This window comes from Vanellus vanellus, assembly GCF_965231255.1.
Source record: "Vanellus vanellus genome assembly, chromosome: 1".
NCBI classification, from domain to species: Eukaryota; Metazoa; Chordata; class Aves; order Charadriiformes; family Charadriidae; genus Vanellus; species Vanellus vanellus.
Genome location: NC_138905.1, coordinates 26,240,075 through 26,266,624, shown reverse-complemented (window position 1 = coordinate 26,266,624; position 26,550 = coordinate 26,240,075). Strand labels below are relative to the sequence as shown.

Sequence of the window (26,550 nt, the reverse complement as noted above, 5' to 3'; positions counted from 1 at the left end):
AAATCTAAAAATGTCAACTCAGTCCTTCTGTGTGGGAAGATCCCGCTGACAAAAGCTATGGAAGGCCAAGATATCAGTGGACTTTATTACGCAACTTTGGTATTTGATCCAGATAGGTGAAATTGTGATGTCCTCAGTCAAAGGACATTTTCAGACACCTCTTCCAGGCACAAACCCTGAGTTAAGCAGAGTCAATACATCACCCACACCTTCTTTAATAATTATTTCCACCAGGTCTTCAGTTGAGAAAGCCCCTTCTGTAGGTTCGACAGAGTTTAATTGCCTGGCAAGCCAAATTAAGGTGAGGCATTATAGACCAGGCTCTGTCTGAAAGGTTCATTAATATAGACAGAGACCTCTGCTAGAAAGAGCAGTATTTCAGAAAAATAAAATGGAGCATTATAGTTGTTTTGTTCTACTTCAATAATTCTGTGTTTTGCGGCTGTTTTCAGCAAAAAGCAGATGGACAACTGAGTCATGGATTACAGGTACACCACACTCAATAGGAATTTGGTTATTTCTTTTCTGGTTTACAATAAATTAAATTAATAATTAATAATCATCAGCTTTAGATAGGAGCCCAGAGAAGTATGTAAATCTACTGAAAAAGAAATGTGAAAGAGTACCATCTCTTCCGAACGCATTTTGTTGTTCCCTTTGAAAGGAAGACATTGAAAATAGCCCAGTTTTCAGTTTAGCCTCAAAGCTCTGTTTTTCATTATTGTGGCTTATTGCCCACTATTAACTATTTCCAAAGCCCTTTCAAAGCTCATATATTCTTTGACTGCTTCTGCTACAGATTGTGAAAGAAATTGCTGTATATTGTGGCCCGTTAAGTTTTATATTTGGTTTGCTGTAAAAAAAATATTAACAGTATCTTCTGCTGCCTACTCTTTTGACAGTAGAAAAGATGAGGAAAGTAGTGTGGATTACCTCTGTGCTTCATAGCACGCTTAAAAAAATGTGTTTGATGATGAGTTGCCAGAGAGCTGACACGGTCCCTGAAGAGCTACCGTGTACGTTTCTAAAGAGTGCTCTGGTAATTGACGGCTTATGTTCACCCCATGTACCAAATATTTTGCTCAGTCCTCTCTCTGCAAAAAGGAATATATGGGGGTGGGATGGAAGGGAAAGCCGTCTGTGACTTGAGAAGTTTTCTCAGTCTGTACACTGTGGATGGGATCCATCTTACCTGACTTCTGTTTTCAACAATGTAGAGCTCTACAGCTGAACTTGTTCCTTTGGATGCCCTTATAATCAGCAGGGAAAAATTGGCAATTTTAAGGCACAGTTCAGCTGATCTGTTTTGAATATCTATTTTACTTGTCTGAATGGCTTAGCTATAAAGATGTAGTGTCTGTGTTTGATCAGAAGAAACCTAACCTGTGTAACTTGCATCCTGAGCAATCCTGATAAAATATGTGTGACAACTCATGCATGCAAAGTTACATCAGTCTCGTGTTCACAGGAGGTAGGAAATGTGGTGCAAACTCCTTTAGCAGGATGTTGGTTTCATCCGCAAGCGCATGAGATACATGTAGTTTAAACCTGCTGTTAGAACTGGTGCCACTTTGTGAGTATGGAGTATCGGAAGATGGATATGATGTTCAGAACTTAAAAACTTGTGGGGTGCTGGATATTCTGTATACATACATTTCAGCAGAATGAAAGCATATGTTCCTAAGTGATTTGACCTGTGTTGGATCTGACTCTTTACCCACTGAAAATTCCTAAAACTCTTACCAGTATAGGGTCAAGTCATTGCAAAGGTAATGTGATTTTTGCATAATGGTTTGTTTTGGAAAAGGAAGTGAAAGAAGAGAAAAGGGGGAGAAAAAGAAGACTGGTGATGAAGGAAATTGAACAGTGAAACCACTTTTTCCATAATAATTTTATTTGAAAGTATAAATTTGTGGGTTTTTTTTTACTTTTCTTTATATGCCTTGAGGCTTTACCCTTCATCCAGGGTTTTATCATCTGCTAGGAATGCCATTTATAATTTAAATAAACAAAAGGAAAATAAACCAACTAGTGATAAGACTGAAGGCTCTGTCTTTAGTCTCTATGAAATAAAAATTCAAAGTGTTCACCCCTCACCTTATGAAGTTATAAAGATTTACTCCAGTCACATACTTTTGTGACTGTTCCCTACCTTTAGGTGTGAAACACATTATAACTTGTCCAGTTGGAATATTAAAGCTGATCTGTAAATATTACGAGTTGCTTTTATTATTTGGTAATAGAATAATATGAACAGCACAGCAAATAAACATTCAGTATAGAGCTTCAAAAATACACATTTTTTTTGTTTTCTTTTCATTCCTTTGAGTTCTCAAGTCCCAGTGTACCAGTCTGGGCTCTTTCAAAAGTGTTCCTTAAGCTATAAATACCAAGCTTGAAAGGAGGTAAGGACCGTCTGGAAAAGTTGTCTTCCTAGAAAGATGAAAGAAATGGATGGTGTCTAAGTCTTAGGGGTAGGTGTCCATCAAGATGGAAAGAGCACATCATACACTTAATTTTGGATGTGTTTTTGACCCTCTAACTTGCTGAGCAAGCACTGGAGTTTAAAAAGCTTGGAAACTTAATTTGTAATAATAAGGACCTGGATTCCATTCCTCTTGATAAGAACATTGATTTTGCACTAGCTCTTCATGGGAGCATCTGTGTTAGGGGGATACTTACAGTAAGTTCCCTCTGTGGCCAAAGGGCACTATTCTGGTTCCTCCAGAAGGCTATTAACTTCAGCATGCTCCAAATCAACTTCTGGAGCCGCTACTCTCCATCCTTTCACTAAAGATGGCTTCATCTGCTGTCTCCTAGCTTACAGGACACCTTTAAACAAGAGTGTGGGACAAAACATTAATTTACATACCAAGATATGAAAGATACGATACTCTTGTATCAAAAGCTAGTGTCTGTCATAAAATGTTACAGTTAAAAAATTTAAGACAACTTTGGATTTCATAGTCATCCTAAATGCTCCATATTTATCTCAATTCCGTATGTCTGTAGTGTGTTTGAAGATCCTCTGCACAAAATGGCGAGAGGTGTTCATCCCCGCCCAAATCTCTCTCAGATGCCTAAGATAGATCATTAGTCCCTCAGAGTCCTCAGTAAAGTGAATGGAGAAAGGCAGTCCTCCGAGGAGTGAGTTGGAGAACCTAACCTATGCCATCCAGACATTACAGAAAACAGCTCTTCTTAAAGTCATTAGCAACCCTATTCTTCCCCTTCTCAAGGATGAGAGATCATGATAACTTTAAAACCAGAAGTATAGTTTAAGTGATGAGGAAAAAAGATGTTTGCTGAGCTTGTACTCTGTCTTTCGACAATTTTTGCACACTGTCTTGCAGCTTCAGAAAAGACCTGTGAGTTTCCTGGCCATTATCTGTGAAAGGGGGCTATTACAATAAAGATACCACAGAAAGAAACCTCTGTGCCTGCAACACCAGCAATTGCAGGAATGGAAGCAGTTGTTCCTGCACAATGCTGAGTATTTTGTTCTCAACCCAGTGAAGTACCGATATGAGTGCTCAACCTTAAACATGTGAACCTCAAGCAGGAAGGTGTAAATGGGAACTGTATGCGTGTGCATACCAAGAATAGGATCTTACCCTGCCTGCTTGCTCCATCTCTTGTCACAGAACTGGGAATTTTTGTCACTTCTCAGCTCTCCGTCCTGCTAAGGGAATCACATCTATTACATGGCAGAACTGCTGTTGTTTAGTTACTCCTTATAAAAAAGCAATGATTGTTCTGGGGAGTAAAAAGACAGTCAAAAAGCCTGCACCCCTGTTATCTGCACAGCTGCCACACCTGGCTTTTCATGCACAAGCTGTTGATTAACTTACTGAGCCATGTTTTAAAATGGAGAGAGACATTTTTGTTTAATACTCTTATTGTTTAGGACACTTTGGTTGCAGTGACTGATTGCTAAGCCCTTTGCTGTAACTGCAGATATGTTTGTAATAGATTTTTCTTAATTTGTGTTTTTTATAGTGGTTCATGCTACTGCTAGTCTCTAATAAATCACATTTGTTGTCAAACTACACAACTCAGAAAACGATTATAAAACATTTGTAAAGGTTGTTCTGCAAATGGAACTACCATGTCCATTCCCCTAATGAAGCAGGCAGAAGCTGATATGAATGAATACATATTTTGAGTTATGTATGACTAAAAATATCTTGTCTTTATAAACCAGAACTGTGACTGATAACCAGACTTAATTGTAAATTCCAAGTAAGTGCTAAATTGCAGCTCTTAGTTTAGTTGCAGCTGTAAATTATCTAAGTGGGAGTTAAAATACTAGTGCCATCAAATAGAGGACTTGTCAAACTTGAAATCATTCAAATAAGACTTCATGACAACAAGTATTGTGCAGTTGGTTAAATTAGGAATTCTATTTACAGATCATAGTAAAAATATGTTTGTTTGTTTGTTTTTTAATCTATGAAACAGTAGCCTAAAGTGGAGCAGAATCCCCGTGCCAGACAACCCACTACTTTAGAGTTAGTCTCTGCTCATCCCACTGGAGACTTTTCACTTAAACCACTGACTGAACTCCCATCAATCAGTGCGTAAAGGATTTGAACTTGCATCTCCTATATCTCAGCACTACTCATTATACTCTTAGAGATTACAGAGATCTCTTAGCTGTATTTTCCACTGGCTTTATTCTGGCATATAAATACCCAGAATATTTACTAATCAGCCTCTACTGACAAAATTAGAGGAATATCTACCTCTAACTTGAATCTCAGCACCGTCAGGTCTCAGGTGGTTGTGTGCACGTCAAGCTACAGCATAAAGGGCCCTTAAGGCACATTTGGCCTTCAGTACTTCCCTTCTGAGAAGGAGGCTGAGGGAGACGGTCATTTTTAACCAAAAGTGCAGAAAATTTCAGGGAGACTTAATAGCATCCTTCCAATATCTAAGAGGAGATAGCCCAGAAGAGGGAGTCAGGCTTTTTATGAGACAAGCACGGCAGAAAATAAGCCGATGATCATGAATTGAAACAGGACAGTTTCAGGCTGGGAACATGTAAGAGAACATTTTTCGGTTTGAGGACAGTCCAGTGGTACAGGCTGCAGAGGGGGGTTGTGCATGTTCCATCCTTGGAGGTTTTCAAGACCAGAATAGACAAAGCAACCTGAGCAACCTGGTCTGATCTCATAGCTGAGTCTGCATGGAACCAGAGGTTAGATTAGAGACCTCCTGAGGTCTTTCCAACTGGAATGATTTTGTGACTCTGTGATTCTGTGAACTGTATGGAAGAAGACACACATTTTCAAGAGGTATAAAACAAATCAGATGTGCTCTTTGACTGTGGCAAATCATTATGACGTGAAAGATTCAAAGCTATATATGTTAGTTTATATTAATGATTAGAAGTGCCTTTTCATTTTGAAATTCTATCATTTGTCATCTGAAGTAACTAATATAATTTACAAAATATGAAGAGTGTTACAACTGTAACTTATAAAACACAGATGAACATACCACAGCCTCAAGGTAACTCATTTCTTGCTTTATAAGCCAGAAATACTTGTGGGAGTATCACAATGTTCCAGAGCGCTACACTGTGCAAACAGATCTCTGCTCTTAGTTGGCAGATGTGGAGCAAAAGCATGTGGTCAGACAACCCCTTAAACACTGCACATGTGGATGTTGCAAGTGGCAAGTTGTTCCAGATAAAATCACTGTAAAGTTATGACCAGCATGCTTTTGCTTCATTTGTCTTTTTTCTGACAATATATCATGATTTGACATTATATTTTTTTATACCATTATATTTTTTTTTATACCATTACTGTCTGTGTGAGGAAAGCTTCGGATAAGGAGCTTGTACTTCAGAAAAGAAGGACAAGCAGATCCGAAGAGTCGCTCTGTTGGAAAAAACTTCTGTATGTCAGCTGTATCTGGTATTGTAAATGAGTATTTGGGGAGCTTACACCTTGCATTAGCTCCTGGCATTTGAGGCATTCACTATTAAGCATTGTAAAAGGATAGACACTGCTTTTGGAACTCATTGGATTTGCTGTGGAGAGGTACTCGTTAGCCTTGTGGACCTTTGAGGTAATCGCACTCAACAGTTGCCACTGAGGTCTATTAGAAGACAGGAAAAAAAAAATATCATGGGAAATGTCCAACTTCTTGTAAAAACTGATTATGAACGGCACACTGCCAGTGGACCACCAGCACGCATAAATGATGATAGCACCTCTTTCATTCGGCTTTAACTCAAAACTAACTTCACAACTTCAGTCAGTTATTGGAGGGTGAGAAAGGCAGAAGAGGACTGTGACAACATTTTTGCTTTACAAGAGATGCCTTCCAGCACGTCCAAGTCTCATTTACATGAAGCTTTGCTTTTGCACTGTGATACAGTGAAGGGGTTTCTACGGTTTTACCAAGAGAAAGCAGACTCATTCCCAAGCCATTGAACTTGGCAATGTGAAGGCCATTTGGACCCTCCGTGTGTCTGAGTTTTCGTAGCTGCATTAAGGTCATTTGTTTGACCTGCGTACCTTTTCATTCCCCAGTATGCGAGACGCTGCATTTCATCAGCCTAGTAGGAGGAAGTTATTTAATCACCATAATCTCTGTGTGGTGGTCCATTAAGATCAGTCTTTGTGTGGACATTTTGCAGTGCAAAACTGTAAGCTATAGTTTATCTGCTACATGGTTTTTTAGTGTGCTCTATATGAAAATAGTGCTTTCAGACTAGCAGTCAATCTTGAGTTGTTTCCTCCTATGTAATGATTTCAACACAATAGAAGGCAAGTTTAATATTGCAAAATAGAGGCATTTTGAAGTATTTCCTAATATTTTTTAGCAATTTCAAACAATTATTTAAGCAATTCTATTCAGTTGTCATAAGGCGGCACATCTAGACAGCCATGTACCCTAAGAAACTCATTTACCATTTATTTAACCCATATCCTTCTCTTTTCCCTTTCCTCCTTCTGGTCTTCCCTCAAGCTTTCTCACTGTCTTCCTCATGTTAGTAATATGAAAAGAAAGTAACTGCAAAGAAATAAGAAGTTATCAAACATAAATACTTCCCTAAAAGTATCCTCCCCTGATTCAGTCATGCAGAACTACCATTTTTATGAGAGAAAGGGGTATTAGCAGCTGGAGGGTAAAGATCAGTATGGTAGAATCAGCACAGCAAGATTACTCCACATCTGTGTATATCTATAAAAAAAGACTGTAAAGTTTATACAATCTCTACTGTTGTCAAACGATAAAAAGGCTGTAGAAAGGGTGTGGAAGGAGGGAATTAAAGAGAAGTAAAAGCAAAATGGCAACATCCTTGCACTAATACTTAATTTAACTATTGTTAAATTACTACCATGTATATATAGATTACAGTATAGTATATATAACGGTATCTAATGTATGCTATATCATAATATACTGTAACCTAATATTTGCTGGAATAGGTCCCTTCAATTATCTCAGTCCTTTTATCTGTAGTACATCCTCTGAGTCTGATTCAAACTGTAAGTGTTTTAGTTTTCCGCAACAGCCAAATCTGCAGCAAGGCCAGGGTCTCGATGTCCACGGTAAGTTCTGGCGGCCCTTTGCCACGTGGAAGAGAGCTGGCACTGGAGGGAATCTGAGCTGTGTGTTTAGTTCAGGATTTGTAGTGATTTTGCTGAGTTACTACTGGGCAAACGCTCTGAGCAAAATTCCTATAGCAAGATATCCAGTATCTTACCTAGGAAGACGAAAAATAGCTGGTTAACAACCCGGAGTATGGGCAGGCCAAGAGCAATCCATCAGCTAGATTGTTGATCTGTCTAGGCAAAAATATTTAAACAATAAGATAATATTCAACCCATGGTTACAGAGCTGCTCAAGGGGCATTGCCTGTAATCAAATAATCGTATCAGTCAGGAAAACAATGTGAGTTATAATGTGGGAGGGTTTGCTATGGGATGTGAATGTATCCGTGCCTACTTTGCCGAAGGAAAAACTTGTTCCACATCTGCAGAAACCTGGATTTACAGCAATTCATTTTATTAGTGACCTCAAGAAAGTTAAACATAAAATGCCTCATAAGCTGACTCAAAACATATACGAAAGGTGGAGGAGTCCTTAGCTCTATCTAGAGTTATTTCTTTGAAGTGCTGAATCTTGGCGAGTGTAGGTTGGGTCACCGCCTGGGCCTGGAACATTGCCCAGATCCAAGTGTAGCCTCTGTCCTTGCAAGAAAAACAGTAGTTAAAATGTTTCTGACATTTTGGGGGGAACTGCCTGAGTCATTTTGATTCAGTTATGTTTGTAGTGCTGCACTGGCTGCATTTATGTGCCTCCTCATTGATCCCCAGACCTGAAGTGAATCACAGAAATCTTCCAGATGTCTGTCTATTCAGGAAAGTAAATTGCTGTAAAAAACTGCTTGTGTAGGTCAGGGGAACTTGGGTGATTAACAAGCTGTAATTAACTGCCTTAACACGTTGTTGAGGGAGCCTACATTTCGATTGTTAAGTTTTTTTTTCTATTTCCACTGCGCTTCATCTCTCTGCTAATGCGATCTCTGTATTGACCAAAGCAAGGCTTCGGCTCAGCATCACTTTTGTGCAGTAGAATAAACATTGTCACTAAGCACATTATTCAGTTTTCAGAAGTAATTAGTTGGGTTTTGTGAGGGGAGCCTTGTTCAACTAGTGGCTGCTTGATTACTTTAGCTGAATGAAAAGGACACGCGGTAGTAAAATTACTGCGAGCAGGCTGTTGGAGAAAGCGGGGTGAATTCTAACTCCAATCTGCTCATTTGGCACTAACTGCATGCAATCTGTTTCTGCCCATGTGTGAAAGCTACCTGCATGCAGTCTGCTGCTCAGTAAGCAAGGAGACTGCATTTTCAGTCTGCTACGCACCAGAAGGCAAACCTTTAATCAGCATCTTTTGAAAAAGATCATGATTAATAAAAATCCGTGAAATTCACTTCTGTGATTATAGCAGCAAGTGTGCCGCAAATTCATTAGAGTCAATTTTGACCCCATTATAGTTTAGAAAATAAATTGCTACAAGCCAGATTTGTAGGTGTTCAACAAAAACAGATTTGCCTGTCTTCTGTCTCCCAGCTGTGTCTATTAAATGAGTATCTGGGGATATGTAAAATTTAGTGTTGGACATAGCTGTTAGACAGCAAGGAAAATATTCTAACTCAAAGGTTCTTTTGAATGAAATACATATTGATTTTCAAAGACAAATCAGTCCTTCATTACTTCATTCTTTTCATGGTAAGCCACAGTGTGGTAAAAGGCAAGTGTAAATGATAACCGGATACTGTCTATAAATACATTTATCATTTCTGTTTTGATACAGTCTTCATTGTGTGCATTGTCCAAGAAACTTTAATCTCAAACAATGTTGACTGATTTCCTTTTAACTATTGTATTTTTACTGAAGCTTTTAACTCAAGAGGAAGAAAGGAGAGAAAAACCCTACCACTTCTTAAATCTTTGCATTCTCTCACTCTCTTTTATACATAATAGAGTAAAAGCCACAGTATTCCCTTCTGCACTACTATAGGCTTATACAACACCTGAATATAAGTAGCTTCAATTTGAGTTATGGATAGTGTGGGATGAAGACCTATCCTGGCACTGTCCATCTGTCCTGGACATTTGCACCGAGACTTTCTCTAGTGTCATTTATACATTCTTAGTTTTAGCCCTCACATTTCCTTGTGTGTGCAACAAAGCTCCAAACTTCACATCAGTAATAGATTTTTCATAAAATATTTGCTGGTTACAGTTAGAAAGATTTGTGTAAACACTCTCTTCCTAAAAGTATACCCTCTCAAGGTCTTTGAAACTGTCTCTTGACTCACTTAAACAAACAGCCTAATGTCTTCATAAGAGAAGGGTCTGATATTTGGCCAGGAAATCCTCAGAGGTGGACCTTTTATCGGAGCTGGGCCCTTCATTGAAGGCCACTTTAAAAAGAGAGCCAAATACAGAACAGTCTGTTGTGCCGCTTGTGGGGCTGCCTCCTGCAGAGCTGCTGGCAAAGCGCAAGGTGGCAGGGATCGCCCCTGCCCCAGTGGGGGCATTGCAGCCAGCCCACATCTGTCTATCTCACATGCCTCTTTTCTTCTTGGCACCTTTCAGGTGAGGAGCAGTAGTGGCTGAGATGGCCTTCCACAGAGCGGACATGTGCAGGCTCAGGTCTGGTCCCGTGGCACACCTCAGTGTCCCTCCAGCCATCTATACCTGGGTGATGGTTTTCAGCGCAGAGTGGGTATTGAGCAGACAAACCATTTGCGCCGCTCTCACTGGGAAGCAAGCACAGGTCCTTTCACCGGGGGTATATCGCTTTTTGAAGAGGAGGGTGTTCAGCTCTGGGGAGCCGGCTCGAACGACCCAGGTTTTCAACACAGCTGCTCACAGGATTTGGCCCTGTGTGTTCCCTGGGACACCATTAAAGACAGCCGACATCAAAGCGCGTGGCTGCACGAAGCTGGCCGTGTGCTTGGGCTCTGCAAACATGTGCGTCAGTGCAGGCTGTAAATATACAAAGGGAAATACCTCCTGTTGTCCACCAGATACAAGCGTGCTTTCCATTAGAGTGAAGCCTCCACACATATGTAGGCTCTGTCTTTACATGAAAGGCAGGAACTCACTGGGTTTTTGGAAAGAAAAAAAAACTTGCTGGGTTTTTTGGGAAAACAGCTTCAGAAGTCTTCCATTTCTTGTTTCTGAGCCTGCATTAGTGGCTTCCTCAATGGTCCCCAGACCATGCACAGCTCTGATGTGTATTCCAAAATGTAGTATGCCACAGAGAGCAATTTCTATATGAAACAGTGTGTGCACTAATTCCTTAAACAAAAACCATTTTAATTCACCCTGTAGCCAACATAAAATAAATAAAGTAAGAAACTTTTCTGGATTTTTTAATGAATATATTTAGTCCATTTATTTATTATTTCCTTGGCTTTGTTTTTTTCTAATTTCCCACGGTAACAAAGCTCTTGAAATCTTGCTGTCGGTCTGTTCTTGGCTCACTTTTACACCTTTTCAATCCTTTGGGCCAATTTAAGCTCAATTTAGACTAAGAAAGGAAAACCCAAAGTTCCATTTTTATTTTTTTTTTATGAGAAGAAGAAAAAAGAAGCAAAATCAGTGCTCCTATTGAATGGGACTTGCAGAACTTAGTTCTTTTGCATTCTGTTTGGCAGTCACCAGGTTGCTATTCATCATGAATATTTTGCTGAAAAAAAAATCAGTATCACATTCCTTTTCTCGTGTTCAGGGGATGTGCAGGAGAATCCAGGGCAATCAGTTGGGAAGGGAGAGATTTAAGCATCCTGAGGCCTAGGGAAAAACACCATATCCAAGTGTAACCGGGCTCCGTATGCATTGCGTAGGGGGTGTTAGTGAGGCAAAACTTGAAGAGAAAGGTTTAATATATTTTTGAGTAGAACATCTGATACAACTGGGGGAAGGAAGCACACACAAAAAAAAGTGTGTGGGTACAACCTTTTTTTAAATTTGAAATGGAAGAGTTCAGCTTGTAAAAATAAGATTCTACACAAGGCAGCACAGTGATTAGGGAGTCAGACGTACCACCCCGCAGAAAAAAATATGGAAAGGAATGTATCTTAAGTGTACCTTTCTCTGGGAGTTACACATCCAGCCTTGGGTTACAGGAGAGCCTGTCCTCCACTTTGAATTGCCACATGCTCTCTCAGGGAGTTAAGCACCTACTTCAGTCAGTCCTTCTCAGGTAACAGTTAAAGGGGAGCCTGGTGGTGCTCCCTCCATCCAGTTTCACCCTGTGTTCTTTACGCACCTCTAGCCTGCAGGTCGAGCGGGTTCAAGGCTCTTTACAAGTCAGCATTTAATTGTATGTGCAAAGCAAATGCGAACAGCTTCCTTGGGAGAGACTGAGAGAGAACTGCCCAGCATAACCTGTAGCCCACTGACTGGAAGGAAGACACTGGGAGCTTGAACTGAAATCTCTGCTGCAAACCAGTCAAAAAGAGGGACTACAAACTGTGTTTGCTATATCACAGGGAAATATTCTACCAGGGAAATACCAGTTAATGCTTTGTGCACCACATACTCCCAGTGGCATGTCCTGAGAACACCTATCAGATCAAGCAGTGTTGGCAAAGGAATTATTGAACTCTTGTTAGGGCTAAAGGGGCTGACTAACATAGCTCTGATGAGCTATGGGTGGTTTTGCCTATGCCCACTAGAAGAAATTTAGGCACTTAGGAGAATGGTGGAAACTGTGAGAATTTTGATATGATGCATTACAGGTGTGAGTAGTATTGGGTGGAGGTCCAAGTCATCCGACCAAGCTGATACAAAAAATAAGAGGCAGAGTTGTTAATTGGACCCAAACATCCTAAATCTCTCCTTGGAATCTTAACCTCAGTACGCCCCAGACCCTAAATAAAGTTAATAGATGTTTTTGCAAGGTCTACAGGATTTCGTGCTAAAAGTGAGAAAGGAGTACTTTTGCTATGGTACACCCTGAGACACTGAGTTCGGATCTGCAAGCATTGCTTGCTGTGAAAAGCAGCTTTAACAGTAGCTCTAGCAGATGTATAGCTCACTGCACCGAGTCCTTGGCTAACACGTGGTTTTTTCAATGCATTGCATATATTGTCAGAGTATTTCAATTTCAGAATTCATGAATGAACAGTAATTTTCAGCTCGTTCTTTCTCTCATACCTCGTCATACTTTCGGAATGTAGTGATTAGCTGTTCAATCTGGAAAGTTCTGCTGTGTTCAGCAAGGCTGTGATATAAAGGTCTTAGTCTAAAATCAAAGGGACAGGGCTAGAGCTCAAGTGCCTGTTGCACACAGGAAGGTGTAGAGTATAGATCTCTCTGCAACATGAACTGTGAATGTCATATTCCCTGAGCAAGGGAGGGTTGAAGAGAATCACAGAATCACAGAATCACAGAATTATCAGAGTTGGAAGGGACCTCTAGAGATCATCTAGTCCAACTCCCCTGCTAAAGCAGGATTGCCTAGAGCACATTACTCCTTAAAAATAGCCACAAGGCTGTGGGATTTCCCAGCTAATATAGTACATTTTTTACCTAATTACCAGGGAAAACAGTCAGGGCCGTATACAGCACTTTATTGAGAAAGAACCATAAATACCTAAAAATTCCTTTGGTTATCACATAAAATATTTACTTCTTGCACTGTCAAAGCACGTGGTTTTCTCCAGCTATTCCCCATCTTCAGATAGTGGACTTGGCAAAATTCTAGTCAATTCACATTCGGAGTTTGCACTGGGAAAAGATGGGGGATGGGGGAAAGGAGGAGGACTAAGTGGGAATCCAAAACTGATGCAGCTCTTAAAGTCTCCAGGTCAACATTACTGTCTGACTTTTTAAACTGAAAAAACACCAGAACCTAAAATAGCCTCTTTTTATCTGCTATTCCTTGTTCCTGTTTTATCTTCATTTTGAGGGAGGAAGAAACACTAAATTCTTTCCATTCCTTTTTTGTTTCTTGCTTTGTGTTTTTAGTTTCTAAAGCATACAAACTGGAAATCATCAGTGTTCTTGCTTGGGAAAAATATCATTGGTTGCATTAGGAAAACAGGTTTGCTAAGAAAGCAGTTGAAAAATCCATGCAGATGTTAGCTTCAAATATTGAAAAAAAAAAAAAAAAAAGATGTGATTATCTTTAGGTACGGTTTGAAATATTTTCCAAAACTTATGTTTACAATATTTGATTCTTAATGGAGTTGGGTTTCACATTCAGCCGTCTTACTTCAACTAATTCTGCTGCATCTCTGAGCTGTTCAGAATTGTAATTCACAAGTCTGCTAAATTGAGAGTCATGCTTTTTAGCCCTCAAGAGTATTTTTGTTCTGTGGTTCCCAAATGCAGAACTTTGAACTATTGACTATTTTGGAGCAGGAAGGCAGATGGCGAGTCTAACTGACATCATGTGCAGTATTAGACATGATGTAAAATGGGATTGAATCAAAAGCCTTCATAGATTGAAGGCCTTCTTTTATGTTCTCCACATACATAAAATACATTAAAATAGTGGTATGAAACTTGCAATATTTTCTCTTTATAAGTAGTGCTTATTTCTCAAACCAGTTTGTTAGCTTTCCATGAGGTTAGCATTCTCAGGGCAGAAGAAGCCACTTTGCATCTGCTGTAGTGTCAAGATTAAATTTATTTGCCCATATAATCTGTATGTGCTTTGAGGCAGTTGCCTTTGTAAAGAGGCACCTACTGGGATTTTCAAAAGCTCTTTAGCAGATATTGTAAAGATATTGTGCAGATATGACATTCTTCTGTCACTGGTTAAAGCTTGTGACATTTTTCCCCCAAAAAAATTTTCTATGCAACTTGGTGATTGAGAGAAAAATTCTGCAATTCTTGGTATTGTGTTCTTAAGACAAAATAATAATAACTATAGCAACAACATGAATAGCACTAGTAAGAACTTGAAAGCATTTTAGACTGATGGCTGCACTTTGTCCACATTTCAAAACGTTCTCTGATGTCTCCACCATGCCTTGACAATATGGCCAATATCTCAGCTTCGTATCATTCCCAGTCTCCTACTGATGTCTGTGCACTGCATGTTCCAACCCTGTGAGTGCCCAGACTCCTTTTCTAAAGTGTTTTTATGGCCCCTACCAGATCCCTGTGGAACTGAGCATCTCATAGTCTTTTAATGTGTTTTTTGTGGCAGTGCTTTTGAGGTCATTGGGGAAATATTATCCCATTTTTGCAGATGGAACACATTAGTTTCCTTACAAAACATAGTGGTGGCAGTTTCTTTCCTTTAAAACATAGCTGCAACACGTAGACACATTATAAGTTCAACCCATTAATCCTATGTTCTCTGTTTAATGGATTTGTGTGTCTTTTGATGTAGGCAATGTCTTCATCTATGTCTTATACAGTGCTTGATGAATAATACTAGTCATTGTTTCCCAGCCAAAAGCAGTAGTGAACTGAAATTTCTTGGGAGACTGCCTTTTAACTCAAGAGGAAGAAAGGAGAAAAAAACCCGACCACTTGGGAGAGCTTTCTTGACCTGTTTTGTACACCCAGGAATTTCAGTTCAGTCTAGTTAATTTGAGTGTTGAACTGAACCATCCTGGACCTCTGAATCTTTGAAGGCTCATCTATCACTGAATAATGCAGCCGGACAGAAGGAGATGGTTGAATAGAAGTCAATATGCCAACTGTTCCTTCATTTATTACTGCCATATTAATAAAGTTGATAGAGTGGAACTAATCCATCTGCTCACAATTTATTCCCTAGCAATAAGATACAATTTCACTATTTCATGAGCTCATTCTTTGACTAATTTTATTAGAATTCCTTCCATAGCATCATTTTTAATCACTTTTCGTCCAGTTTTAATTATGTGTAAAATAGTATAAAAAGATAGACTAAAGAGGGATGAAAGGACTTCATGAGAAACTCCGGTCAGCTTAAATAGAACCAGATCAAATAAAGTTAAGTCAGCGAGCCTACAAAGGCCAACAGAAAAGTGTTCAAAATTACCTCTTTCACAGGAAGCTTTGTTCTGTCACGTCTAAAATGTAAACAGTCCAAAGAAATAAGGCAGCCCCGGCAGCATCATAAGATGAGGCAGAGTTGCGGTGCCTTAGAGGAGGTGACTGGGTGACCTGCCAGGCTGATGGGCAATGCTGGCCGAAGGACTTCAAGGTCAGAGCTCGATGGATGGAGAGGTCTCCTCCCTTCTTTGCCAAGAACTAATGAATGAGGTTTATCTCATCCACCAGTTCCCAGAAACGCGTGGGCTCTGGATGTTAAAAAGATGCAGGATTTTGGCTACATGTTGGTTGCATGCAATGCTAAAATGAATTCCTGTGAGCTCAGTTATATTTCTTTTGTTGTTTAGTTTAAAATATTCTGATAGCCTGATCCTTTGTTAGTCTGGTAGGGGTAGTCTTCAGTGATTTGGGCTGGGTGCAATTTCAGCATGAGTACCTAAGCAGAAATACCTGGTTTCCGAAGTGTTGAGCCCACCATTCCCATTGATTGTTAGGGGTTTTAACACAAATGCAAGAAGGCTTTTCCTGAGAGAGCTGAGCGGAGAACCTAAACATGGGCATCCTGGGTGGGAGTTTCAAAAGCATTCAATTCATTAACATAAGTCTACTTCCACTGAAAATGATAGTTTTAGCAACAGCTTTGAATGGACAGAGTTGGGTTATTCCAGAAAAATTCTGAAAATCCCACTTTCCTATTTTAAAATGTCTTTTTGAGCTGGCAGGTAGCAGCAGCTATAGATCCTAAAAGTCGCTTTATTTTTGTTATGTGGTGCTCTGTTACTGCTGAAGCACTGACCATTCAAACGAACACAGATGGACAATTCATCCCTATTTGATATGACTTCTCTTAGGAAAGTTGTGGGCTTCTTACTTTCTCTCCTTTTAACTACTTCCAGTTTGGTGGAAGCTAATGGGGTTATTCTGTAGGCAATTACTGCAATTTCAGAGTTATTCTTTCATTAGGGTGGAAGTAGTAAAAAGATACAACAGCAATTAAAAACCCATTAATACTTAAGTTAGATCACTTAATCTAAAGCGTAACTCCAACTACAATGGTATTACCTCTATGACATTCATTCCATGGTATTAGCTGCATGAGTGTGGATCATCTTTATAATGCTGTGGTTATCTGTCTCTCTCTCACACACGCATATCTATATGATTTTAAAACTGGTACTTTTTTTTAATATTTATGTACACTTGAGTGAAACTATGTCTGCATATGCATAAGTATATAATTGAGAGGAAATAGAATGCGGTTATTGAAAGCTAAGCTAAAAAAACAAAATTCTTATTAAATCCAGCAACTAGACTATAAATAAATGATATATGCATTAATAGCTCCAAATTAATAATTTGAGAAAACTGTAAAGTAGCAGGCTCAAAAATCTGCATGATCTCTTAAAGGCTAAAACTTTATGAAGAATCGAGTTCACTGTAGTGTGGTCAGAACAAAAACAATTCTCATTTCCCACAGCAGATGGACTCCAGAAGGGTTCACTCTCTAAGTATCAACTGATGTTGACTGAAAGCTATCTAGATGTACAGAGGAAAGCTTTATTCCTCTTTTATTTGCTGATATCCAGAAAAATCTTCTGTAAAGATAAAAGAAAGTTTACTAGTAAAATGCCAAACTAATCTCATAAAGAGTCGATTCTAACTGTGCACTGAAATACATAATGCAGGGGTATTTTTCTTTTGATTCTAGTCCAGACATTTCAAGGGTCTTTTTATGTCTGCCTTCTAAAAGTGAAGGTTTTCAGGGAGAACAGACACAGAGCAAGAACTATCATTTAAGTTTACATGTCTGGTTCTCATCTTTGCCATGAGAGATCTTTTGTAAACATACTTAAGATCACAAGATGTTTCATCTTTGGGCAAGGCAAGGAGGATGTCATGTCACTGCAGCACCTGAAGAAAACTTTAAAAACTCTGCAGGCGGTTAGAAAAGCCCTTAATGTGCTGTACATTGGTGGAGCTGTGGTAAATCTGTAGCTGCTGCATATTCATTTTGCACGTTGTATTAAATACGTCAATGAGGATAGAGGATTGATCTCCCGCAAAAGCAAAGAAGAAACAAATCAGCTTGTTCACGATCACGATCGATTCACGATCTCTCCTGACCCTATAGTTTTAGATGTGAACGACATATTAAACACAATCAGCGTCCTTTAAAATTCATGGTTTGCATACTTTGAAAACACCACGAAGTCAAAGGGTGATCAATGACTGATGTAGCTTGACCTGCAGATTGATTGATTGGCAATAAACCAGCCACATGAAATTGTTGTTAATGATATTGTCCAAGGAATGCAATTAAAATGAAGTTCTGTTTGTTTAAACACATACCCTGGGCAGAGGTATGAACAAGAAAATCCCTGTTAAGTTATTTTATGGCACTATGTTGAGAGCAATGGCAGCACATTCAGGAATTTCGGGCTTCCTTGTGAAGTTCTATGCAAATTGTTTTACTGCAAGGTAGGAGCTTTCTGGTGTTAATGTTAGTTGAAGTAATACTGTCAAATAGCTGTACAGTTTGTCCAGACCCAGAGGCTCCAAGACAACATCACAGTTTAACACTAGAAGATACCGTGCCATTCATTTTGTCATAACAGCTTTCCCTCATTATAGAGCATTAAGCAGAGAACAAGACAACTCTACAAAAGAACCCACATATCTACCATTTCTCGGACTTTTGACATTTTTCCCTTGGAATTTTTCTTTTTTCTTTCTCTTTCCTTTATACACCTGTATCTCCTGAATCTAATTTAGGGCATTTCCCACAGATGTATTCCATATGACTGCAGATACGCATACAAAATTGCTAAGGGCAAATAGGCAGAGATTATACAATACGTAGAGACGACGTGACATTACATGAATGTTACATATGTTTGCCTTAATAAATTTTCTTATCTCTTTAGCAAATGTAGGATCTTGTACATTTACTGTGGGTTGGGATAATTGATTAGAAAACTATTGTCTGAATGGAAAAAGGATTTAAAATTTTGTATTAAAAATATATATTGAAGAGCAAAGGATGAATGAATTGCAGAAGCAACCCCAAATAACTTTTTTCCTCTTCAAAGAGGAATTTCAAACTCATATGGATTGGTGCAGTCCTGTCTTTTTCACAGATTTAATTTTATTTCAGGACTGTGGTTCTCGGATTCGTCCAGAGGAGTCCTGCGGCTTGCAGCCTCTGTCTCATGAATACCTCTCAGCAATTTCACAGACGGTGTTTAAGACCTGTGAAGCTGGAGACACAAAAGGTTTGTGCTTAATCCTCTTCTTCTGAAAATCAGCTCACGCACCTCATCAAAGCAAAACTAGAAGTTATGTTTCCTCTTTTCTATGGACATGCACTAACCCAGGCACAACAAATTTAACTAATCACTTGTAATAGTTCCAGATTTTAAAATCAAGTTAATTAGTTTATGTGACAATTTTTTTGTTTCATAAGCTTCTAATTAGTGATCCACCACTGCTTGTGTTGTTGTCATGTAGCCTTTAAAACACATTGAAATATTTCCATCAAAACCATTTAAAATAAAAATGCTTTATTCTAAATGGAAGGGATTATCTACTCAAAATAAAAATTAGCTTTAGGAAAAGAACACAGTATTTTGACCCATTTGAATTTTATGTTTCCACTTCTATATTGGAAACACAAAAACAATTTACAATTTCAAACAGTAAAGTATGTGTGTTTACATATATTGATACCTTAAAAAACAAGATGGACAAATCAACCATCATACAACAACCAATACAATCAAGACAGCTCTTTGGTTTAGTGAGAAACCAGATTACAACAGATTGTCAGACAGGTATTCATGTTTAGGTCTCAGCTGCAGGAAGATTTTTGCAAGTGTACTTTAACAAATCCAAATTATCCCCAGGACTACTCAGGTATGCAGTCTTATTCATAGCTTAAGTTGTTGCTTGGTTAGACAATAAGTAATTTTGTTCAATTCTTCATCAGACAAATGAGAAATAACCCAATGCTCCTGTATGGTCTACCAACACAACTGTATTGTTTATCTTGCCATAGGTAGGAGCAGCTTCTCACAGCTGTAAATTTGCGCAAACTCATGGAATAACCAATACAGAGCAAAAGGAATGTGGGAACTGCCTGAATGCATCACTTCATGTGAAACAGAGGCATATATTAATTTTGTGAAGAGAACACACAAAGGAGACACTGTTGTGCCTAGCAGCATATTTTAATCATATGGCAAGTTGTGAATCATAAAGAAGCACAACCCATCCTATGTTGCTGTATCGGGACATAAAGTTTCTGACTAGGAAGGCTAAACCAAATCCACAGAAGAGTCCTTCTGGGGCAGACAGTCTGTTTATTCTGGTATATAACATGCTTCTTTTGAATACTGCATCTAGCTAAGTGAAGCCGAATATAAAATACCTTTTACAGCATTATTGCAAATAATATATATAATTAAAATGGAAACAAGCTTCAGGAGATGTAGTCTCAAAGGACAAGTATATAAAACAGGGAAGAATAATTTCTGCTTATAGAGCAAAGATTGCCAGGAGATGTCTTAATGAGCCTGTGTCTGGGGTTTGCAGTATCTGGCAACAAGTGGCTGTATAGGTTTAGTACATCACAGCTTCCAACTGGAACTGGAAAGCATGGCTTTTTGCGGAAAATCATTCCAAATTTGTAACAACCGAATGATATCCTAATCCTGGCAGTTGACATTTTCCTGACGCATATGGGAGCAATCGCAAATTCCCACCTAAAGCACCAACATCTCTTTTACTTCAGTTAAATTTTTCAGAGTAGCCAAGCGATGTCGCTTCCTCTCAGAAGAAAACTCAAAACTTCTGCAGAAATAAGGCAACGTCAAACACTGTTCTTATGCCAGGGAACAGCTTAATCGTATAGGGACACCGAGGTACTATGACAGCAAAATGTACCTCTGCTAGCAAAAGCTTGTGCTTGTGCAGGTGTAGGCAGAGGCTGAGGCAGAGCAGCAGAGAGAGAGATGAAACTTTAGTTCCTCTGACATTAATGGTAAAATTTAGAAGTCTGTTTTGCAGGTCAGTACAACCAGGATTGCATGTCTCATTTCTAGTTGATGCGGCGCAGAGACAGCATAGTTCAGTGTCTAAGCAAGGGCAGAACTGACCACCCACTCTCCTAGTCACCATGGTGCTATTCTTTGGAGGAATGTCAGCATCCAAATATGCACTTAATTTACACCATTTCTTTCTCTCTCTTTTTTTTTTTTTTTAAGTTTTTAATTGGTGAACACAAATTTGAATATTCAACAGGGAAAGTTTCTCTCATTCCATCTTGTTTAGACCATGAAATGAAATTCTGATTTTTATAGCAAGAAAGATCCTTTTTCCTTCAGAAAATCTCCTTTGATTCAATGGGGTTTGAACCAGGCTATCATAGGAAAATTAGCTCTTAGTTCATTATTGCTGTATTATCAATAACACAGAAGTCAGTGAGCACTAACCGTGTGTTTGGCTCCTCAGAACGAGATACAATTGGTAAAGACCATGAGAACCCCAAGTTGTGCTAAATTCCTGCAGGTGAATCAGGCCGCTCTAGTCTGTGGAAATTTGGTTTGCAAACAGTTACAAAATCTGATGGGTAAGAGATCACAGCTTCACTTCTAACGTTCTGCCTCTCTGCTATGACATGCGTGGTTTAGTTGTATCCTGCTTTCCACACTTTCTACAACTGTATCCAGTTTAACGTAATTCTGTACAAGCTCTCTCTTTGCATTCAACAGCTCCCTGGATTTGGGTCCAGCAGAGACATAAACTGATGTTCAACAAAATGGGTGTCTCCTCTGGATATGAGGAGCAAATTTCACTTTGGACATAAGTCTGTAGGCCTAAGGCCATTTATTCGGTAGCATCAAAATCACTCCTGTCCTTTTACAAATAATTTAACATTTATTTTTCATAAATTATGCTAAAAGCAAAAGAAAAAATATTTCTATAGCCTATTCATGGAGAAAACGTTTTAAAAGTCTTAGGATGCCAAATAGACACCAAATGTAAAAGTAAACTAGTCGTAAATCAACAAACTATCTTTAGCATCAGTTTAGGTTAAATATTTAAATTTTGAGTTGTCAGTTTGGGATATTTTTTTCTTTTTATATGGATAATTGTTTGGCACTACAGAAAAACTTCATTTTTGATATTGAAAGCAAAATATGTGTATTTGTGGCTATGACGATGGTAAAGGTTAAATAAAAATAAAAGAGGCTGAATGAAAAAACAAAACTATCAAATTAAGGGGACAGCCTTTATTGGTTAAAACTTTTAACTTTAGGCTAATGTTTTTTAAATACAAGTTAAACAATCCTAACAAACTATGTTAAAAGTATATTTCTTTTCATGCTCTTTTAGGAGAGCATTTTTTGGGAGTACTGGCAATGTTTAATCTCTTATCTTAAGCAGAGGATTTATGTATGCAACTGATAAACTGCTCTAATGAGCCAAAAAATCCAGTTTACTTTCACTCTTCCTGTGAAAACCTCCTACTTACAGGCTTTCATAAAACTTTGGTTTTATCAGTTTTTAATTTGTGAATAAACTAACAGCATCTCTCTCTTTCCTGCTCTCTTACACTGAACTGTAGGTAAACTTTCCCATGCCTGGCAGAGCTGATGCTCTTTCAGCTGAAGCACCACAAAATGCAGGCTGATTGAAATGGTGCTGAAAGCTGCATTGTGTGCCGCTACCTTATATAAATGGGGAAAAGGAACTTATAATTGCAATAGAAAACAAGCTGAATTTCCAAACTAATCTTGATTGCAATTTTTCACTGTTAATTGTCTTCTTTTATAAACGAGATTCATTTTCTCTTTTCTTATTTTTGAAGGTTAAGAATGCATTGAATAACAGCTGTGAAGTTACAGTAGGAAAAGTTCAAAATAATTGGATTAAAAATGCATAAATTTACACGCATCATTTAAAAAATCTATGTAAATCTAAAACTTGCAACTATTCTGTTAGCATTAAATGTCAGTGCTTCCTATAAACATGAGTTTATACCCATATATCCCTGTTCTCTCTTTTTTTACATTTGCCTCTAACCTTAAGCGTATGCCAAAATGGATCTATTTTTTTCTTAATACACCTAGAGAACTATTGAATATAAACCAAACTATTCGAAAGAAACTTTTCAAAGGTACTTATTGCTTTCAGTTGCCAAAGTTTAAACTTTTATTATTCAGATGTTTCAGCTCCTCAATATTCATTTTATATAGTTCTACTTTTCTAGTTTATTACCTAAAACCAGACCAGCTCATAAATGTGTGGGATGTTGAGAAGAAAATTCTGTAAAATGAGGGATCTAAGATGTTGTAGACATTGCCAGAACTTTTATGTATTGGGGTTGAAAGAAAAATTACAATGTCAGGAAAAAAAACTGCCCAGTTTTCATATAATTTTTAAATATATATCACTGCCCAAACCAACTTTCAGATCATTTATGAAGAATTCTACAGTAGTGGTAGTGTCTGACGCCAGACCTCAAACCAACCAACCATTCTGTCCCTGCTCTGTTACTCAAAAGGCACAAAGCAATAAAAGGTGTTTGCATGGCACCTATTGCACTTTTCCTACAACTGCTACGAAGCTGGGAATGACCCTTTAGCCGTGGATTGCAAAGGGGGTGCAGAAGGAGCTAAGGGAGAGATCCACAAGTGGCGATAGAAATCTTGGAGGGTCAAAGCACGCCTGGTCCCAGTGGTGGCCAGAAGGCCACAACCTGGAACAAGGGACCTCAAAGCCAAGGGAGGGTCAGCGTGAGGAAGGGATTCGCAGAGGCCAGCACTGGAGGCTGCAAGAAAGATGAATTGTCTAAATTCAGCCCTCAGTTTCCCAGCTGAGTGGGATATTCAACTGGAAGAGCACTCCCTACTCCAAAACCTGGTTACCCACTTTGTACCTTTACATTAAGATTCGTTTTAACCCCTAGGTAAAAAGCCTACATAAGATCTTGCCCAAGGATCAAAGTTCAGGTCTCTGTTCTTCCCCCAAAATTACCAGGTTACAATCATGCTATTTTCCTGTCCTAATGAATTTTGAACTTTATGGTGGTCCTCAGCTGATAAGAACAGTGGGGAACGTTGTCCTTAAGGACAAACAGCTAGGTGACTAGGACACAGACAATGCGAGTTTGAAACTCCTCTGAGCAAGGAGCGCTGGGCAGCTCCGTCTCCCTGCTTGTGCCCTGCCACCATGGTCCTGAGTGTCCCTCCTTCCCTTCCTTCCCTTCCTTCCTCCATGCTTGCCCAGCGGCAGCCTTCAGGAGGCACCCGCACCCATGGGAACCAGGAGACCTGGGTTGTGCTCACTGACCCACAGCGTGGTAAAGCCAGCGTCCAGGCTTTTGTTTTGGTTCAGTCTGCCACTGTTTGCTCCACATCATCTACAAGTGTAGCTGAGGGTGGGGTGAGCATCTCATGCGCGGGGCAGAAGTAGTGGCAGCTGTGCAGGCTACACAGCAGCTGGAGCTGCACGGTCATAGCACCGTGGGATATATTCTGCCCTTAGATGTACCAGTGCGGGCTCCTGTACAAACGATTCTTGATGTTTTTATTTAGAAGAACCTCTTTATCTGCTGAGACAACTATCCTTCTACATACCAAAGCACTTTGGCTTGGGACTTGTGCTCAGTGCAAGCGCAGGCTGCCTCCCTGGAAATTCCCGTGCTCCTGAGGTAGCAGCTGTCTCTCCCAAGGCTGCTGGGACCCTGCAGGGTTGCTTCGCTCAGCCTCCCACTCAGTCCCCGGCCTGATAAATGTCGATAGGCAGCAGCCTGGGCTTTTTGCTGTGCCTTCTTGTGTAGCAGCAATCTATCACACACAGCGGCAGCCAAGTACGCCCAGCCAGCTCCGAGCTGCTGTCTGGCTGTGGCGGTCACAAACCCTAAGGCCAGGTCCACTCTGCAAACGTTTGCTTTTGAAGCCGTTTGCTGAGCTGCGGTGAGAAACCCGACCGTGCTAGCAAGGCCTGATGGCATTGACACAAGGACCTGGGGGTCTCTGTGCTCTTCCTTGAGTAATGCCTTTAATCAGAGCAAAAGCAGGTTTTGTTGGCAGAGCCGCACAGACACTGGAGATATTGTCGGGATGATGCACTTGTATGGGCTAGAAAAAGTGTTTCTTGTGTTGATCTGAATATAAAGGCAACTCAAAACTTTTCTGTCTTCCTTCAGAAGTTAAATCCCTCAGACTTCCTGTAGGAATTTTGAAATTAATAGCTTTAGAAAACCAAAACAGCAAAACCATTCAACCTTAGGTAAGAGGTACCTGAAACCCACTGGTAATCCCACTTTATGCTCCTAATCCGCAAAATCGTTTTTGAAAATAGGGATGAGGCTCTAATAAATCACATAGGTTATTCCTCTACCTTACTTTCACCTTCTGAAATGTATATGTGTAGTCTGGGACAGTCCTCTGAATTCTCACAAATTAAAGAACTTAGTTTTTTCTAGGAAAATTCGTCCTCTGTCTTGCTTCATTTTTCTATCAAGGGGCTCTCAAAGTCTAGCTTCGACCAGCCACCCACCTTTTAGATGTTTAGTTGAATGAACCTTGTCTTTAGACACTTCTGAATGTGAATATTTTCTTTTTGCATTCAGCCTCCTCACCCCGTTTCCCTTTCTCATATCCCTTCTGTGGAGCAACGACAAGCTGCTATGAGAAAGGCAACATGAACTGAGAAATAAATCATGAACTTTGAGCATTCGCAGCTCTTTCAGGCAACGGAAAAACTCCCTCCCTAGCTAAATGAAAAGGGCATAACACAGAGGAAAGAAATAATCTCTTCAAAGGGTTGGGGGGGCATTTAATTTAGGGAAAACTCCCATGACAAAAATACTCAAAAATATCTTGCTTGCTGTATAATAAAGCTACTCACAAAAAATACAGAGGACGTGCTGACATCCCGCTGCTGTTTTCCAGGGCAGTGGATTGTCCCTTGCCTCAGCTGCTCTGACAACAGGACCTGTGACTGGAGAGAAATAACGTGGCAGCCCCACGGCTGCCGATACTCCGTGCTAGCCAAGCCGGAGCTCCAGCGCTGTGTGGAGGGCAGAAGGGTACGTAACAGATTTTACGTTTTAATTTGTTCTTATTTACCTGGATATGTCATGTTCCTGAAGCTTTAAAAACTATTTTATGATTGATGTGTAGGAAAAAGATCCCTTTTTATTATAACTGGGGAAAGATTCGGATGGAAAATCCACAGGAATGAAAACCAACCATTAACCATAATTTAGCCTCATATGCAGACACAGTTGTCTGCTGCCATTTCATGTAGGAGCTTAGGTCACGTCAGTGGAGCTTCGAGACCTACAGTGTAGGTGGTTGCCAGTTAGACCTGCAGTGAGTATATAAGGAGTATAAGTGAAGGATGGATTTGCATCGTTGTCACAGTTTGTCTCACACTTGACATGCAAGTTGGGTTTCTTCTGCTGCGTACCTAATGCATGGCATTGCTTGTTGCACACTAATCTTAACAATTCTTCTCGCACATTCTTTTCTTGTAGTGAAGCTTCTAAGGTGATTGCTTGGAAATACAAGGTCTCCTTAATAAGCATGCTATGACTGTAAAACTGTTGAGAGAGAGCTCTGATCTGAGGCTCAGGTACCTTACTGAGGATACAAGTATCCAGAAAGTAAGTAATTAATTGTTATAAAGATTTTTATAGTGTATTGTCTAGGCAACAAAATAGTAACTGGAAGTGGCATTTTGAACAAATCCAAGAGCATTTCTATATAGACAAATAGAAAACTACTAGTCTTTCAATTAACTTTTCCACCTCCTTTTCTGGTCATTTCTTGTCCTACACAAAGGCCTTCATTGCCGTTTGGCTTCATTTTTGCCTGTGGTTTTCTCCATTACTATAGAGCTGTGGGTTTCTCCTAAAATATTTTTCTAAAAAACCCATAGGTTTCTATGACAGAGGAGAAGCTTGATTTGCTCCTGATGTACAAAACAAGAACTTGTG

General features: G+C 39.4%; 1 protein-coding gene across 1 annotated transcript in view; it reads left to right on the top strand.

Moving 5' to 3' along the window:
• Positions 1–26,550, top strand: part of CPED1 (cadherin like and PC-esterase domain containing 1) — a 153,715-nt gene that overhangs the window by 106,970 nt on the left and 20,195 nt on the right. The window contains exons 18-19 of the mRNA XM_082498842.1: positions 18,697–18,814; positions 25,502–25,638. Coding sequence (XP_082354968.1) covers positions 18,697–18,814; positions 25,502–25,638 — 255 coding nt within the window. The remainder of the gene's footprint in view (positions 1–18,696; positions 18,815–25,501; positions 25,639–26,550) is intronic.